The sequence below is a fragment of the Bactrocera neohumeralis genome, chromosome 6, assembly GCF_024586455.1.
Source record: "Bactrocera neohumeralis isolate Rockhampton chromosome 6, APGP_CSIRO_Bneo_wtdbg2-racon-allhic-juicebox.fasta_v2, whole genome shotgun sequence".
Classification (NCBI taxonomy): Eukaryota; Metazoa; Arthropoda; class Insecta; order Diptera; family Tephritidae; genus Bactrocera; species Bactrocera neohumeralis.
Window position 1 is genome coordinate 1,366,828 of NC_065923.1, and position 17,676 is coordinate 1,384,503.

The 17,676-nt window shown below is 35.3% G+C and overlaps 1 protein-coding gene across 2 annotated transcripts in view; it reads right to left on the bottom strand.

Moving 5' to 3' along the window:
• Window positions 1-540: 540 nt before the first annotated feature.
• Window positions 541-17,676, bottom strand: part of LOC126762936 (LIM/homeobox protein Awh) — a 48,305-nt gene continuing 31,169 nt past the window's right edge. Inside the window, exons 2-6 of one of the 2 annotated variants that reach the window (XM_050480004.1) lie at window positions 12,476-12,657; window positions 8,998-9,215; window positions 5,102-5,335; window positions 3,260-3,385; window positions 541-2,217 (exon numbers count right to left, since the gene is read on the bottom strand). In XM_050480004.1, coding sequence (XP_050335961.1) covers window positions 2,156-2,217; window positions 3,260-3,385; window positions 5,102-5,335; window positions 8,998-9,215; window positions 12,476-12,657 — 822 coding nt within the window. In that variant the 3' untranslated portion in view covers window positions 541-2,155. The remainder of the gene's footprint in view (window positions 2,218-3,259; window positions 3,386-5,101; window positions 5,336-8,997; window positions 9,216-12,475; window positions 12,658-17,676) is intronic. The other variant, XM_050480005.1, reaches the window with a different exon arrangement.

The following is a 17,676-nucleotide window of genomic DNA, read 5'->3' on the forward strand; positions in this document are numbered from 1 at the left end:
GCTTGAACAGTTATGGTCCGATTTTGGCAATGTTTAGACTCGTGCTGGCATCCGAATATATTCACTGCCTCTTGATTTGTGTACTGGAAAGTGAAAACAAAAAACAGATGGAATTTAAAGTTGTGTCATATGGGGAGTAGGATGTCGGGATAATGTTAGCTGAATTTTGTTTAAATTGGTTGAGTTGGTCTGGAGATATGTTAATTCAGGTATATGTCGGCAGTGCCACCGTCGGCAGTGCCACCACTTTCATCATTCCAGGTGTGAAAATTAATGCCTCTGGAGTATTTATTTATTGATTTCAGCCCTCTTAAAAAAGTTGATGAAATTGTGAAGCAAACAGTAGCTGCAACACTAAGAGTTTTAGTGCCTATGCCTGGGTTCTATCTCTCACATTTGACAGTTTAAGGTTATGCCGGATTTGAGATTAATACCATCAAAAACACCAAGAATAATACCCGAAAAAATATTTCTTTATAAAATAATAAAAACTAATTTGTTAAATTTTTCTTTTAAAAATTCTTTTAATATTTTTTCTGTATTTAATTTCATATTTTATAATTTGTGTTAACTAGCTGTTAGATTCTTTATAATTTGTTTAGTTTTTTGTTTAATTTTCATACTGGCAAGTATACTCAATTTACAATTTATGCTTCTTTTTTACATTTCTGTATTTTAGTTCAACTGAAATATAAGTTAGAGTATATATTTAATTGTTTACAAATTTAAAAAACAAGAAATAAACAATAACAATTCCTAATAATACAATATAAGTAATTAACATACACGGCTAAGTAAGTAAGTATGTATGTATGTATGTACATTAAATATTTTACAATAGCTTAAGTTATATTTCAGAAAGGCGATACGAAGCTTCAATACATACAAACGTACAAGAGTAGGATGTGTGAGTCAAAGCGATTATGCACAAGGTACATACACAGATTTAATACATGCATATATGTACATATATAAATAAATTTAAAATATTTTATTGAGGAAAAATATTGATTTATTTTTATTAACTAATATTAGGTGTAGACACTAGGTCAAATTTATATACAAACCTAAACGTACGCAGATCATAATTGTGTTTGAGTGTGTGAATATTTTTTTTTTTAATTTTTATGATTTTTTTCAGGTGCAAACTAGGACTTATATACAGGGTTCTAGTTATTTATACATATGTACATACGCCTTTCTATGTACTTGTATGTGTCTACTCTTTGTTGGCTTGTTTGTTTTGCTAAACTTAACAGTTATAATTGATTTAAAGTAAATGCTCATGGAATCTTAAATTACAATAAGGAATGTTAGAGTTAATGCAAGTTAACTTTTTTTAGATGGAAATGACACCGCTGCGCCGGCGCAAGTGTTTCGGCACCGCATACATATATATGTATATATGTGTGTGTGCATATGTGTATCCACTGGCACGCTTTGAGCGTGCACGCAGCGCCAACAGGAGTGGCCTTCAATTGAACTTGTTGCGTCACAATAATTACTAGTTTTATCTTTTTTATTTATAAATATTTAGTGTTTTTGCTAAGCCTAAAGTTAGAATTGATTTGTGTTGCTCTTCAAGGTTGGCATTCATGATTTTTGAATTTTCGAAAGCTAATGGAATTATAGTTAAATTTTATTTAAATATTTTTTTGTCCAAAGTGTTGACTATTTCAAATACATTTTTTGTACCAAATTTGAATTTTTTATAGTAAAAAAGTCTAAAGTTAAATAAAAATTTTACTTTACTGCTAGTTTCAAAAAAAAAAAAATGAAATATATTCACGTTTAATACTGGCCGCGGGGCAGAAGAATTGCTTGGCGTAGATTTTCGCTCTTTTTAGCCATTTGCTTTTAGCCATTTTTTGGACGTTTTTCAATTTCCGCATTTAATTTGTTTGCATAACATTTTGTTTTCGTAATTTTGACTAGGTTAGGACGTTTTTTGATTTTCATATGTATAACTGGGTTTAAGTTTTCGAGTTTTTGTGCTTTTATACGCAAAACTCCCTTGAAATGTGATTTCCTAGGTTCGCACTTAGGTGTATGTTTGCGCGTATGTGTAGGTGTGTAGCTTTATCTCCGATGCCACCAATAGTTTAGAGCATATGTATGATATATGTCTCCTTTAATGGTGGTTCAAATGCTCCAGTCACACTTCACTTTGCATGCAATGCACACTCGAGTCCTGCGAAAGTTCATCCATGGACGATTCTAAATTGAGAGATGAAAAGAAAAGAAGTGGGTTATAGGCGAAGTTAATATAAAATGTAACGGATAGTAATAAAAATTCAGTTAAGCAAAATTTGTACTACTTTTGGAAATTTTCAGCAATTGTTAAAGTTATATTTTTTCATCGAATTTCAAGTTATTCAAAAATTTAGTTTATATTATCAAAGTTGCTTCTTTTGAAAAAAATATGGTTTCAATGTCAATGCCAGAAATGACACAGATTGGAAAAACTTATATATTGATTCTTTACAAAATGTATGACATAAGTCAAAAATATAAATTTAATGCAGACTAATGACAAATAAATTTAATCCAATAGCCAGGGTTCAAATTTTAGCTCTTGACAGCTTCAACTGTGCAAAGTGATAATTTTTTGAACAATTTTTAAAAAGATTTAGTTTTGAGTTATGACATTATTGAAATAAACGAGCGTTTCAACTATTTCCGGTTAAAGAAAAATCAAATTTAATAGTAATTTAAATTTTCATAAACTACTACTAGACTAGTGCAAAAGGCTTTGAAAATGATAAAAATGGAAGAAATTCATAGAAATGAAATACAATATGTTTTGGACATAAGAAGGTAAATTTCCTTAAAATTTCATGAAAGATAAAAATTAAAAAACCCAAAAATCTCGGTTATTTATTTTTTTCGCATAAATTTTGAATAATGTGAAAAAAGTTTATATACAAAAGTTATAGACCTTTTCATTGCCTACAATATTGTCATATAGCATTTCATTATAGGAGTCCTAGTTTTGCTGGAAATCGAGATAAATTATTTTTAACCATTAAAATTTCAACCACGCCCCTCCCGTTCTTTTTCCCATCGCATGCAAATTATTTTTGCCATAATGTTTGATATTTTAGTAGGATGAAACCGGTCGGAAAGGTTTCATCCTACTAGGAAAATTTTTATTTTTAAAAAATGTCTCCAGTGGCCTATTCCACTTATAAAACTATTTTTTGAAACAAATACACTAAAATTTTAGTAATTATATCAAAATTAAATTTTTTTGACTCACCATGCGTTGGATATAATCCCTTTGAGTTGCCGTTCAAGTGCATGGCATTCTGGGCGTTATTCTGAAATGAATACGTTAACTGCAGGTTAATATGGCGGGCAAATGAGCTTCCTTCGGGTTCACGCACTGCAAATAGAAATGAAGATAAAATATAAGAAATCGAGATTTTGTAGTTTTGAAGTTTTTAATTTAAGTATATTAGTAAATTCTAAATATTTGGCGAATAGGTTGCAACGACATTTCATGCAGATGAATGCATACTATATATGTAAGTGGTAAAACTATGACGTTATTAAAATATATGCTCTTTAATACAAAACATTTTATGAAAATGGGAATGGTAATTGTATTTAAGCGGTTAGTTCACTTGAGATATATTAATGAATTGAATTATTTCGTTTACACGATTGTATTGCTTCTATAAACGCCAGTGAAGTTTTTTATAATATAAGCTTAGCCTTCTGCAAACTTAAAAATCCTTCTTATTACATTATCCTGTCAGCCTACTCTATTCGCTCCCTGCTCTTTGCAGTCACCCAGTGAGAATGGAAATAAAATGCAGCGCGGCTACCGCTAGCAAGTGTCATAAGTTCCCGTGGCGCCTTAACAAGATTGCATCATTGCTAGTTTAGCAGCACCGACATCGCCGGCAACACATGATTACCCTTTATGTTTATATTATATTAATTAATATTTTAAAATCGCCAAATGACTCCGTCGGTTTTGCATATTTTCCAATTTAAACGATAACCAAAATTACTGGCGCCGTACTTCTAGAAATTGTTAGCCAATATTCTCGCCACAAGTCAAGTGAAAGAAGATAGTCGTAATGGTACAAAAATGCTGTAGGAGGAATTTTATCTGTAAGCATTAGTGTTTAGATAAAAACAAGTTACATTTCGACCAGATTGCAATCCAGTCAAATTGCACGGTTTTTGATTTGGCTTTGTTTGGAACCTCCAGCTGAAATATTAACTATTTGGTTTGTGATTTAATAGTTTCTTTTAAAACTTGTTGGGGTGGAAGGTGATTTTCTAAAAGCTTGTGTCAGAAATATTGAAATAAATACTCTGCAATAATGAGTTTGAAATTGTGTATTTAACAAATTCATATATCAAAATAATATATTCATATTCTTCTTCTAATGCAGAAATGTTATGGAGCTAAGGAAAGTCTCAATACGGAGCTTCTTATTTCCTACAATTGTACATCATTTCCTAATCTAAATAGATAAATATATTTCCATATAATATGTATCCTTATATATAAATGTAGTAGTATCTTTCATATTTGCATATGCAATAAGACATTTCTGCCTTAAAGGTCATAAAAATACCAATTAACAACAAAACTGTCGAAACTCAAAATTAACTAGTTTAAAAAAGATCAGAATAGTACCAGTTATACAATCATTTGCTATTAAGTTATTTCACTTGCTTAAAATATTTTAATTTAAAAAATGTTTCAAGTGAAAATGACTTTTTCTTAATATTTATTACATCTTTACCCCGAAGTAGTATTATTGATCGCAAGCGAACTAAATCTTTAAATTATAAGAAGATAGATCTCTTACCTTAATATTAAATAGTTTAACTAAAACTGACAATTTATTTATAGAAAAAATGCTGCAAAGCATGTTGGGCAACTAACTACTCTTGGACCTCTTGAACTGTCTTATTACTGCTGGGTCTGCTTCAACTTATGTGAATCAACGCTTAAGTCGCCTATTAGCCATTTCTATGCTAAGTGCCAGCGACAGAAAAATGAACAAGCATACATGCGAATGCACACCTTTTGGATTACTTTTACTAAACAACGACTACAACTACAACAACTACTTACTTTTATTCTTACCAGCATGAATGTGTTTTTTCTGTCGCGCTCGCGAATTCTGAAACCAAACTTGCGTCACACGCTTACTGAGACCGGTTACCGAGGCGATGCGCTCCAAATCCTGTCCATCCGGATTACTGTCGATCTGAAAGTTGGCCTGCAGCACCTGCAGTTGCTCCTCGGTGAAGGTGGTGCGTACGCGTTTCGTTTTACTTTTATGATAGCCATCACCATCACAGCCGTCTAATGCGTTGAATGCGTAGTGCAACAAAAATGGTGTTGTTGATGTGCGTGTGTGTGCGGATTGAAGCGCCAGCGCCAATGTAATCAAGTTAATCGACAGAGTTATCAGCGAAAGCAGCAGCGGCAGCATCAGCCGCATCGTTATTAGAATTGTTGAATGCCCAAAAATGCAGTGACCGAGTGCGGATTAACGGTAAAAGAAATAAACGGTAAAGAGGAATTGTTATTAGTGCGATTGGATGATTGCAAATATTCGAAGAATCGAAATAAAAAGTATTTTTTGTGTTCTTTGTTATTACATTACATTATTACATAAGTTTTTATTGAAATTTTACTAGCCTTGGAGTTCTATGACATGGAAGATGGAAGATTTAACTAAATTATGCAAAAATACACACATGAGCATAAATATACAAAAATGATTGCGAAATATTTCAGAATTCTATTTTTGATACAAATGCATGCATGCCTGTGTCATAGAGGAAATTGAGTTTCAGCTTGGTGCCTTTCACCTTTAATTACGATTTCAAATGCCAACAATATAACTCAACTTTTTTTGTGTTCATGTGAAATTTGATCTCAATATGTCAATTAGTGTGTGTTTGGCTGATTTTTTCCATACAAAAATAAAAATAAGAACGCGTTTGCTTGAAATTTTCAGTTTCCTTTGGAACTAAGGCTACGGATTCATTGAAATAGCCCAATATAATTCTTACTAAAAGTGTCATATCAATACAATGATGTTCCAATATCAGCTGAAACTAAAAATAGAGTCTAGGAACTAAGCATTTGATTGGAAATATTAATTTTTTCTGAAGTGATATTACGCAAGAGAATTTTTTTTTAATATTAACTTAAAATGCAAAGCTTTATAGTATTCCAGCACTTTAGCTTATACTCTTCAAAGCTACTAAAGACTTAAAGTCTCTACAGAGAACCACTTAAAAATGTATTTAAGCACTCCCGTTGCCTTGGGGTGTTTAAGCACACCATGCGTTGCACGTTGCAGCGTTTAAACCCAAAATGATTGCACACAACCAGCAAAGTGGCAAAGTGCCATAGAAGCAAATGCCATAAAACTGGCACTTTTAAGCTTTTGTAGGCCTCACCGTTGGCCCGCATTGCAAACAAATATGATAATACGAGTGCCTAAGTATATGGCAGAGGATACTAAGCTGCTGCGCTATTAAGTAATGTGTGTAGTAGAAGCCCCCAACACACACACACACACACACACAAGTACTTGAGTTTGAGCAAACCGTAGACAAAGTTGACACAAACTGTTGTGGACCTCAAACCACACACACATATATGTATATATATACGTATTTATGTGTATGTACGTATATTTGTGACAACATTGTTTTTTCGAGTGCTTCGGTTGCTTTTGTTTTTGTCTGACTGAAAGCCATGCAATCGCATGCAATTTAGGGCTTAAAAGTGAGCGGCACACAAACGCAAAAGTGCAACGAGCGAAGCGCAAAACTTGCTGTGCAATGCTGCCAACCTGTGGAAGTGCATAAACACCGAGAGTGTTGCGCTGCCCCTCTGTGGACCACAGCAAAAACCACGGCTACCGGCGCATGCATATTCCATGGCAGACATGTCAATGCTGGAGCTCATAAAACAAATGAATGCGTGGGTGTGAACAAGTGTGTGTTGATGTGTATGCATGTACTTCGATGTCAACGTTTTCAACCGTTAGCTTGTTTGTGACGTCACATTTGACATGCGTTGTTTTGACATGGTTCTTATTAGTCAAACGTGGCGGCCAGACGAGTGCAGAAGCCAGCAAATATACAAACACACTGACACATAGCACATGCACGCACACATACATACATATTTTGGCCATATTTTGCTTCCAAGCCGCATGGATGTGCGTATAAAAGTGTGTGGCGCGCAGTCAGCCAGTCAATTCTTCTTGCCAGGGATGCCAGCTGCCAATGTTGCCATCCTAAATATGTGTACGTGTCTGAAATGTGCGAGTGTTTTGGATGCCACAGCCGACGCCACCCACCCAGGCATCCAAAATACTCAACTGCAGCTCAGTCTATGTTTTTTGTGATGGAGTCTGCTGTCATAGACTCTACACATCCGTTGGTAGTGGCTTTTCTAAGCATTCACACCGAATTCGTCACGGCTAGATTCCGAGCTTTTCGAAATGTTTCGTTGGTGTTTCATATTTTGCTTTTCGCATGTGTGTGGGTTTGTGTGCGTTAAAGGGAGTCTGCACTTTTGTCATTGCCACAATAAGTCGGCTTCAATAATCGTTGCATGAATTACTGTTTACTTTGGCAAGTGCTGCAAGTGGTGTCGGAGCTTACCGCTTTCTAAGCCTTAAAGTGAGCGCGCCTTTGTGTGACAATAATGCCGATTATGCCGTGCAACTGTTCTTAGCTGGACATTTACTGGATTAAAACGCATTTTAAAGATTCTATAAATAACATATTATCATGTTTTGAGTATCTAATTGGTCATTACTATACTTAAAACTGTATTTTTAAAGGCTATACGATTTTGAAGAGTTTGTGAAGTGTATTCTGTCCTTCAGTTACTAGTCAAAGTCATGCGAGAGACTGGGATGTTGACAGAAGAGCTCCTTAAATCCAATTATATGTCCAATAGTAAATTACAAAAATACATTTTTTTATAAATATATCGAATGTATTATTCGTATATTTGAGAATATTCTCCGAAAATTTGAAATTAATCTGGCAAATAGTTTCGGAGTTACGCGCTCACTTGTAAGTATTTTTTCTCTTCGTCAGCGGTGTCAAAAGTTTGAATGCGTTTTTCTCTAAAAGTTAAAAAAAAACTTTTTGATGTGAAGCCGCCATTTTGTCAAAAATCAGAATTATTGCACTCATTTATTGTAATAATAATTTTCTTTTGGAATTCAGATAATTTTAAGCAAAAAACTGTCTGAGACTTTTTCGAATGTCCTCCAGGAGATCGGCAACGGGATCAAGGGAATTAAAAATGTTGGCCGGGCCTTAAGATAAGAACTCTATACAAGATTTGTATAGCAATACTCTTAAAGAGGAATTGATCAGCTTCAGCCAAATGTGTGGCAAGTTTATTGGAGCCGGTTTAGCGGATATTGCTTCTAGAAAAAATTTAAAATTAGTCTAAAGAAGGGTGTGGTGAACAAGAACAAATCTATATGGAAAGGGCAAGAGATTTGTTTTCGAAGTATTTTAAGTATTATACCCGGATAACCTAAAATAACGAATCAGCACTTTAAAGCTAAGAAAAGGAAGATGCATACATATAAGAGCCATAAACCCCTTATTGCTGAGATTCTTTAACAAAAATAATACAAGCCTTATTGACTTTTCGTTAGAGCAAGGACCAAGCCAACAGATTGGTTAAAAAATTTGGGGAGGCGCCGTACAAAAACTTCAACCAAACGTAAAAATAGTGCAATCAAGTACATTTTTGACTTAAAAAAAAAATTGGGTTATCACTATTTTTGTGCAGCAGTTGAGTTGCACCCATCTTACATTCAAAATCCAAATATTGGTAGATTTTTTATTTGAATAATAAAAATGATCGGAGTATTTGAATACCAAAAAACCCAATTTATAGAATTCCTCCGGCTCACTTAAAGTAGCATAAAAAATTAGCTCTTCAAAAAATTCGCAAGTGGTCGCACTTACCGTCACTTGATGTGGTGCCACCCTCGACCGTTTCCAGGTAATGCGCCTTACACAGCACTCGATCGTCTATCAGAGCAAATTGTTCGCCGGTGGAGAGTTGTCGTCCGCACTGATCGCACGCGAAACACGCCAAGTGGAAGACGAGGTCACGTGCGCGACGCACCCAATCCGTCGCCGAGATGCCACGACAGCACTTTGAGCATTTTGCGCCGAAGCGTCTGAAAAATAAATGAAATGCAAGCAAAAATAAACATAACTATGTAGGAGTACAAATCAAATGCTAGTGACACAGTGAAAATATTTTAAGTTGAGCCTACTTTAAGGCGTTAAGACGCGGATTAAATTCAATGCACGCCATTAAGTGCGTTTGGTCAAAAAGTTAAAGTGTTTAGCTTAAGCTTTAAGCAGCAACGTAAAGCGCAAGTGCCTGTGCATTTGTATAACGGCAGTTACGTGTGTAGCTGTGTCGAGTTTGAGATTCAGCAAATCATGTCGCAGCATTCAAATCAGGCTGACTGATGCGCGAAGTGCGAGCACTTGTCACCGGAAGTGGCATGAGTGAGTGCGCTGGATTGCGTCTGTGTGTATATGTGTGCATATGCCTGTGTCTGTATTGACATTTTGGCTTACAAGCGCACACACATATGCGTCGTTATTTTCATCGCTGTTCGCCTCGTCACACTTCTTCACTTGACACTTTTCGAAATGAGTCTGCAATTTACAACGCGCCGATCCGGATTCGGCAGCGCACACCTCAGCTGGCAGATAAAAACGAAGGTGCGTGCGTGTGCGCTCAATCGCTTTGGCGACATCTGCATCAATGACTCGATTGTGTATCTTATAGATAAAAGTTGAGAAAAAAAAATAAAATTAAAGCAACAATATTTATGCTGTGTTATTCTCAGTTGGTCGCTTGTTTGGTGCGACTGGCACGTTTGTGTAACAACAACATCAACAACCAAAGCAACACCATCGATATCAGCAACACGAATGACAACAACAATCAACTTAAAATTCTTAGCTTGGAGAATAAATATTTTTACAACCGCATCAGTCATTTTCGTTTCATCTCTTTCAGTAAATCAACAACAACAAGCGTGCACTGCTTTGAGCATTGCCTTACTGCCTTGGCCCAGCAGTCAACTCTGCAATGTATTTATCTTTACCCATACAAACAAATGTGTGTGTGTGTGTGCGACTGCTCGGTCGTGGCCAACTGGTCCGTGGGGACATTGCTGCTGTAAAGGCCGCAGCAGAGGCGCAGCCACCGTCTTTGGGGACACCTTCCGCGACGGAGCGCAATTGTACCGACTCATGCCACTCAATGGAACTGAAAATTCAAAGTGACAGTAGATAGATAGTGTGTGAAAAAACATGAAAATAAAGTTAAATAAACACGCTTAAATAATACAAAAACAAAAATAAACAAGCTCACATAGTCGTTGAAGCGAGTGGAAGGCAAATCGAAGCGAAAATCTACTTTATGAACATTACTAGCTTTGCATTTAATATTATTTTGTTTTTGTTGTCTTTACGCTTACTTATGCTGCTTACGCACACAAACGCATGCGTATATCTACATGTGTACATATGTATATAGTTTTTGTGTTTATTTTATTTCTTTGCGTTTTTATGTATTTTTGAACTTTTTTATTTATTTTTGAGCTTAAAGTGTTGAATCAAATGCTCTTAGCTGCGTTACATTTAAAAGTTTAGAAAATATTTTCATATCATACTTTTGAGTTCGTTTATATCTTGGGGAGTGTGGGAAAATATTTATTCGACACCTGAGTATATGGTTTCCATTTATGGTGACATAAATACAAATGCATACAAATATTACAAACAATGACAATTATTGAATGTTTTCTTTTTGTAGTTGTTGTTTCTTATAAATTTGTCCAGTCAGTTATGAAAACAGATACCAATTGAAGCAGAAATATGGCGAGTTGAGAGCCATTTGCTAAAGGGAAATTTTGACGAAAGCTTAACAAGAAAACAAAATCCCAAACCAGAAATTTAACTTTCGAAATCTTGATATCACGACAATTGTGTAATTAAAATATTTTCGGAAATAGTTTTATAATTATATAAACTTTAAAGAAATTTTAAAATTTTTTAAGTATTTGTTTTATAGAGTACAAATATAATGATCCGACTTAGGTCAAATATTCTCCAGTTTGTTCGAATATGAAGTGAATGTTGAGAATAGAGGTCCATCAAATCCACCAAACACAAAAGTCAAATCTTCTCAACTCTGAATCCTGGCTTGGCTACGGTTCGTACCTCGATATTCGATCGATATTCTCAATAATTGGCCTTCCGCAGCGTGGTACATCTTTAAAATAAAAATTACAAGAACTAAGTCGATAAAACCATAACTGCGCTAGATCTGCTATAACAGTGGCAACACCAATATTATTCACATTTTTAGCCACCTGGTTTAAGCTTTTGCCGTTATAGAAGAAAAAGTCTACTGATGTTTAATCGCAACTTCTTGGAAGCTATTCAATATCATAATTACTTGAAATAATCGAATCTTCAAACTTTTCTCGCAATATTTCGGGTTTTCACGCACTGTGTGCCACTTAGTCCCGTCTTGTTGGAACCAGATATTGTCAAGACCAACTTCTTCCAATTGGGGTTATCGTCGATCAAGACCGTTCGCTATTGACAATAACGGTGTCACCAGCTTCAGTTCGAAAGAAGTACGCATCGATGATTCCACCAGATCAAAAACTAAACCAAACCAGTCTGACAAATTAGGTGAATGTAATGGATGTTCATGAGTGGTGAATTTTCTTCGCAACAGAATCGACAGTTTTGTTTAATTTCTGCAGTACTCAGGTGAAAGTGAGCTTCATTGGAAAAAATAATTTTCTTAAAAACTCGTTATCGGTTTCGAGTTGTTCCAAGGCAGAATCAGCAAATATACGAATGCAAATCCTTTTGCAAAATCCGCCAGGTTGTGGATTGAGACAGTCCCAATTCTTGGGAACGTCTTTGAATCGACAAATTGCGGTCTTCATCAACATTTCGAGCTTGTTTTTCTTATAACGGTGCATATTTGTGCTTCGAATGAACAAAATCGGGTAAAAACTTGCACTAGACCCCATATAACTAACAAGCCTCATGTACTAGAAGTTACTCTCTGGCTTTTATTTTTGCAAGTTTAGAGTATGAAATGTTCGGTTATACCCGAGCGCTTTCTTACTCTTTTTGATAATAAAATTTAAGAATTTGTCATTTTTGTTACAGATCATGGCATATTAATGTTGCCGAAATTAAACTTAGAAATCATATAATCTCTGTAAACTAAGGACAGAGTCAAAACAGGCTCGGTAACAGTCTGCCTTAATAAATTCACACACAACACAGTTACATATTATTTAGCACAGACATGCATGCATATTCACTGATATCCCTACATGTTTTTAAGTATGTGTTATGCTCTCTCGCATTGCCGGTTAATACTTACTTGCCATAGTCTGCTTTACAATAGACTTGCCGTTCGCGGATGAAACACGATTGCTGTCGGTCGAGCGGGCATTGACAGATGCAACAGCGCAAACAGGTGGCATGCCACGAACAACCGCCAACCTCGAGAAAAAACCGATCCGAGATTGGCTCCCCACATGCCGCGCAAGAACGCAGCTCAGTCTGTAAGGAGAAAATGAAAAAATATATGTTTTATTCTAGTAAATTATTTAGTAATGTAAAAGAAAATCCAAATCTATTTGTAAATGAAGGCGCTTTGGGGAATGGGGACGTAAGTGAAAATGGCATTAATCTATAATGAACTAGATGAAGAGTCGCTTGGATTCAGCAATAATTTCTAAATGAGAGGTGTAAGTTCGCCTAACCATGTAAAAAAGGAGGAAAATAGTATGTTTTTACTAAAAACGATACAAGGTGCGTTCCAAAGTAAACAGGGATTTTTTTAATCTAGCGCACCCTGCTAGCGCCATATTTATGTATCTATACTGGTGCGTTAAAATCTTCTATCTTTATTGATTGTCCAGTGAGAATTTCATGAGATTTCATTGATTGGAAGTGAGGCTATTGCGTTTTAAGTGTGTTTGTGTTATCGGTGCGAAAATGAGCTTCGAACAAAGGGCCAACATTAAATTTTGTTTTAAAATTGGTAAAACTTTTACCGAAACGTTTCAATTGATGAAATAAGTTTATGGCGAACATTTGAGCTTACGAGAGGTATGTGCACGGTTTCCACGCGAAGATGAAAGTTGGCGTTTGTTGCACGATAATGCGCCGTCTCATCGATCGACGCTTGTGAACGATAATTTGACCAAAAATCACATTTTAACCATTAACCACTCCCCGTATTCACCTGATATGGCACCGTACAACCTTTTCCTTTTCGGAAAAATGCATTTGCCTATGAAAGAAAAGCGTTATGCAGACGTAGAGGCCATTCAAAAGGCTTGCACCGGCATACTGGCGGCCATAACGATTAACGAGGTAAAACACTTGTTCGACAGGCTTTTGGACCTTGCAAAAATCTGTATTGAAGCAGAAGGAGATTATTTTGAATACAATAAATTGATTTTGCCGAAAAAAACATTTCTTCTGTTGCTAACAATATTTAATTATTTTACTAATATCATTTAACTTTACCAAGAAAAATTATATTTTCTAACAACTTGAATCCCAAAAAATGTCTTCAAAATATAAATTTTGATTTCGCTTTTTTAGACAAACTCATTACACAATCGGAAACCTAATACATATTGTAAATAGAATTAACAGTTTTACACAAAATATGTTGACAAATCTACGATAAAGTTACTCCCGACTGACTACACAATTTTTTATCATAAATTAACCAAACTCAATTCCGCTAGATCCCCTAAGTTAAGAAATACGCGAATTTTATGTTAATCATTGGCGTAATAACTGCCATAAATTTGAGGTTTCAGCTATAGCGACAGAGAAAGAGAGAGAGCAAAGACATAAATTTGTGGTATAACTGTGGAATCGCTGCATAACATTAGAACGTTGGCATTTAGCCGTCGGCAGCGTTCGTGATTTTTATGTGGCATGTGAAGTCGGCGAAGTCGTTGGTTCCTCATTTGGATGTTGTTTATGGTTAACTCTACTCGAAGGGAAGAATTTCTTTATTAGCTTCATAAAGCGTTACGAATATTTATGAAGCGGCTAAATGTTGCACAAACATGGCTAAACAAACGAAACTGTTAATCTAGGCTTAAATGGGGAGCAGAGGTCTAGAGAATTGTAGATTTGTGCACGTAAAATCGTAATATGTCAAATGTAAGTAATGCGGTTATGCGTGTAATCCGAAGGTGGTAAAGCGAAGAACATTAAACAATTTGCACAAAGTAACGGTAGTTATTCGGAAAACAAAAACTTAACTCCAGCGTGTTCAATGGCTCTATTATGCAATTATGTTCGGTTAATGAGTAGAATATATACTGTATGTATATATTAACAGTTACTCTGGCAATTCCTATAAGAAAACACATACTGGAACCTCAACCCGTCTTTCCCATAAATTAAGAGAACAATAGGCTTTTGGCTTTAAACATTTCATTAAATTCAAATTAAAACATAAATTCGAGACTTTTTATGCTAATTACAATTGGAAATGTTGTTGACTTTTGCATCGACGGATTCTCAAGTTCAAAAAGTAATATTTTATACTTAAAAGCTTATAAGGAATTTTGTGTTATCGACACAAATTTCAAGTAGCAAATTCAGTCGTAAATATTCAAATTTCTCGTGGGCTATAAATTTGTTTAAATTTTTGTTGTCTTTGAAATTTTCATTTAATTTTCTTTGGTTTTATTTATTTTTATTTTTTAATTTTTAAAATTGGCGCCCAAGGTTATTTACGATGTCTCGGCCATTAGCCAAATGGGGTTGTAAATATTTCAAAGTGTTCTTTATGTATATTATTTTACGAATATTTTAGTGTAATTTAAATTTGATAGAAATTCATTTCATATATAAAAATTAATTTCATATATTTGACATTAACAGTTTAAGTCCTTGAGATTAAAAAAATTATTATTAATAGATTTCTTCCCTTATGTACTTGTTTGATTAGATAAAGTTCTTTTATGTTCTAGAAAGACTATTAAGAACCCTTTCGCTGTAGCTTTGATTTTCAAAACCCCCAAGCCGAAAAATTATCTTAACTGAAAATTTTCAAAAATGTTAAACTTTAGGACATAGGCATATAATAAAAAAGGGAAAAGTAGACACACAAACCTGAAAAAAGTTTTATAAATAAAATAAAGTGACTGAAGCCATTGCTGGACCCCACAACATTTGACAATATATAAATGAACAGAGTGACGAGGATATAACGTAGCTAAGTGTGAACACGTAAGTATGTATGTATGTATGTACGGACTCTGAATTAGTTGACGTCCACCATGTTCTCGGGTGATACTTAATATTCTCATGTACTCGTATTTTTTATTGCTACTACTTTATGTTTGATCGCGTGTTTTTGATAAAGCACACACTGGGTTTTGAGCTAACATTCCCTCTGGTATCTATTCGCGTATTCGCGGCCACACAAAAGAAAAAAACAAATACGCTATACAGTGACTCAAAATACTAATCGTACTAGGTACTTTTAGGCTGTGGATTTAACAGAAAGTTTAAAACGTTTTATATGGGAGAATACTTTAAGACAATACAAAACACTTATATATTTTTTGGCTTTTATATTTTAAGAAAAAAAACTCGCGACAGACTAAATGTCACTCTTGTGTATTTCACTCATAACAGTGTATCTTTGCACCTAAAATATGTAAATTGGGCGAAGACTAATGGCACGATGTTTGACGTTTTACACCTTAAGGTATTTTCTTGGCTCACTGTAAGCAATAGAAATACCTTCCCATAAATACTTGTAGTTATGTACATATATCTCTTTACCACTCATAATTCCACGCAATTATGTATGTACTACATATATAGCTGTTTCTATGGCCACTACTGTGTTCATTGGTTTGCCGCCATCCGCCATCCTGCCTAAGTCCCCTTTTATTATCCTGTGTGACATTAAGCGCCAGCAATGCTGTGAGTTGGAATTTTATTACCTTTGTGTTTTTTTATATTTGCTAGTTGGTTTTGTTTCTGGTGTCTACATTTAGTTGTTGCTTTTGCCAAGGGGTCGCCTAAAACGGTTTGGGTTTGTGATGTAATAAATAATTTTGACATGTTTGGTGGGCATAGAAGCATGACTTTTGCATTGCCACCGGCATTGTCTCTTTCGCCATTTGTTAGTTTGTCTCGCCTGTGCGTGCATTTGTGTGCGCGTTTATGGCTGCCAGGCGCATGCGCACTCATGGCGCCGTGCTATGTTGGTAATACTAATTGAAAAACCATTTTGTATATGACAATTCGTAAATTGTTGCTGTTGTTTTCACTGCTGTAAATACATATGTTTTTCGTTTTTTTGCTGGTGCTGTGTTATCCTGCGTGTAAACAGGAGCAATTTGCTGTGGTTGCTGGCTGCGGTGAGTTTGAACCCTCCGCACTTAAGCGCGTACCACAAAATATACACATACATACATTCACATATGTATTTATATTTGTATATTGCACGTGTGTATGTGTGTATGCCGTTACGTGTCAAAATTATTCATGTGCTCGTACCCTGGCATTGTGATGCTAAACAGCACTTGTGCGAGTGGTGACTGCACCATATTGCCGCTGTCAAAAATGATTTGTGCAAAAAAGAAAAACGAGAAAAATGAAATGATATGAAATTGTCTGCCTCCCCTCTCCATGTGCGCTGCTGACTCGTTTGCGGCGGGTAAAATCGGAAAAGACGTTTCGTCACAGATATTTTAACAGTTGTTTTCACATCAGTGCAAACGCCCAACAATTCAGCTGCAACCTCAAAAGTCATCTCGTGCTTTGCCTCACAAACACACACATATACAAACGAACAACCGCTTATTCATGTAAACTTCTGCATCTAGAATCTAGAGCCACTTCAATCTAGTCTACTCGCTTTAAATTCGTTGCGCTACGTTGCCATTTCATACATATTTATCATTTCGTGTGTTTGTTCTTCTCTTATTATTGTTGTTGTTGTTATGTTACATATCTATTTATTATTATTGTTTAGCTTTTCTCGAGCCACAAAATAGCATCGATTAAGTGAGGCGACGCGACTGTAGTTATCGCTGCTTAATCCAACGCCGTAGTTCTCCGCGTCATCGTTGTGGCTTTTTCTTCGCTTTTTGTCGATTCGAAATTGTTTTTTGATCTTTACCGCTCGCCATTGTTTACCTTAGCAGTTATTCACGTTCGACGGTAAACAGTAAAAATTTGTCAGTTTAACAACAAATACGTGTACTAAGTAACCGACTTAGCTGCAGACACACACACACATACTTAAATATGTATGTATACAGGGGCGTCGCGAGAGGGGGGTGTGGGGGGTGTGACACCCCCCCATCTATGAACGAGTCGGCATTTTCGGCCGTTTTAATACCATAACTAAAAATTTGAAAGTTCATTTTGGCAATTCCAGTAAGAGTTGCCAAGTACCCGGAAATTTGTTGTCAAAACTTATTGAATATTTTTAAGATTTTCATCAAAATATATTATTGCACATTAATTTTTACGCCATATCCATTGCGAATTCACTAGCCGGCATTTATGAAAATTCTAACT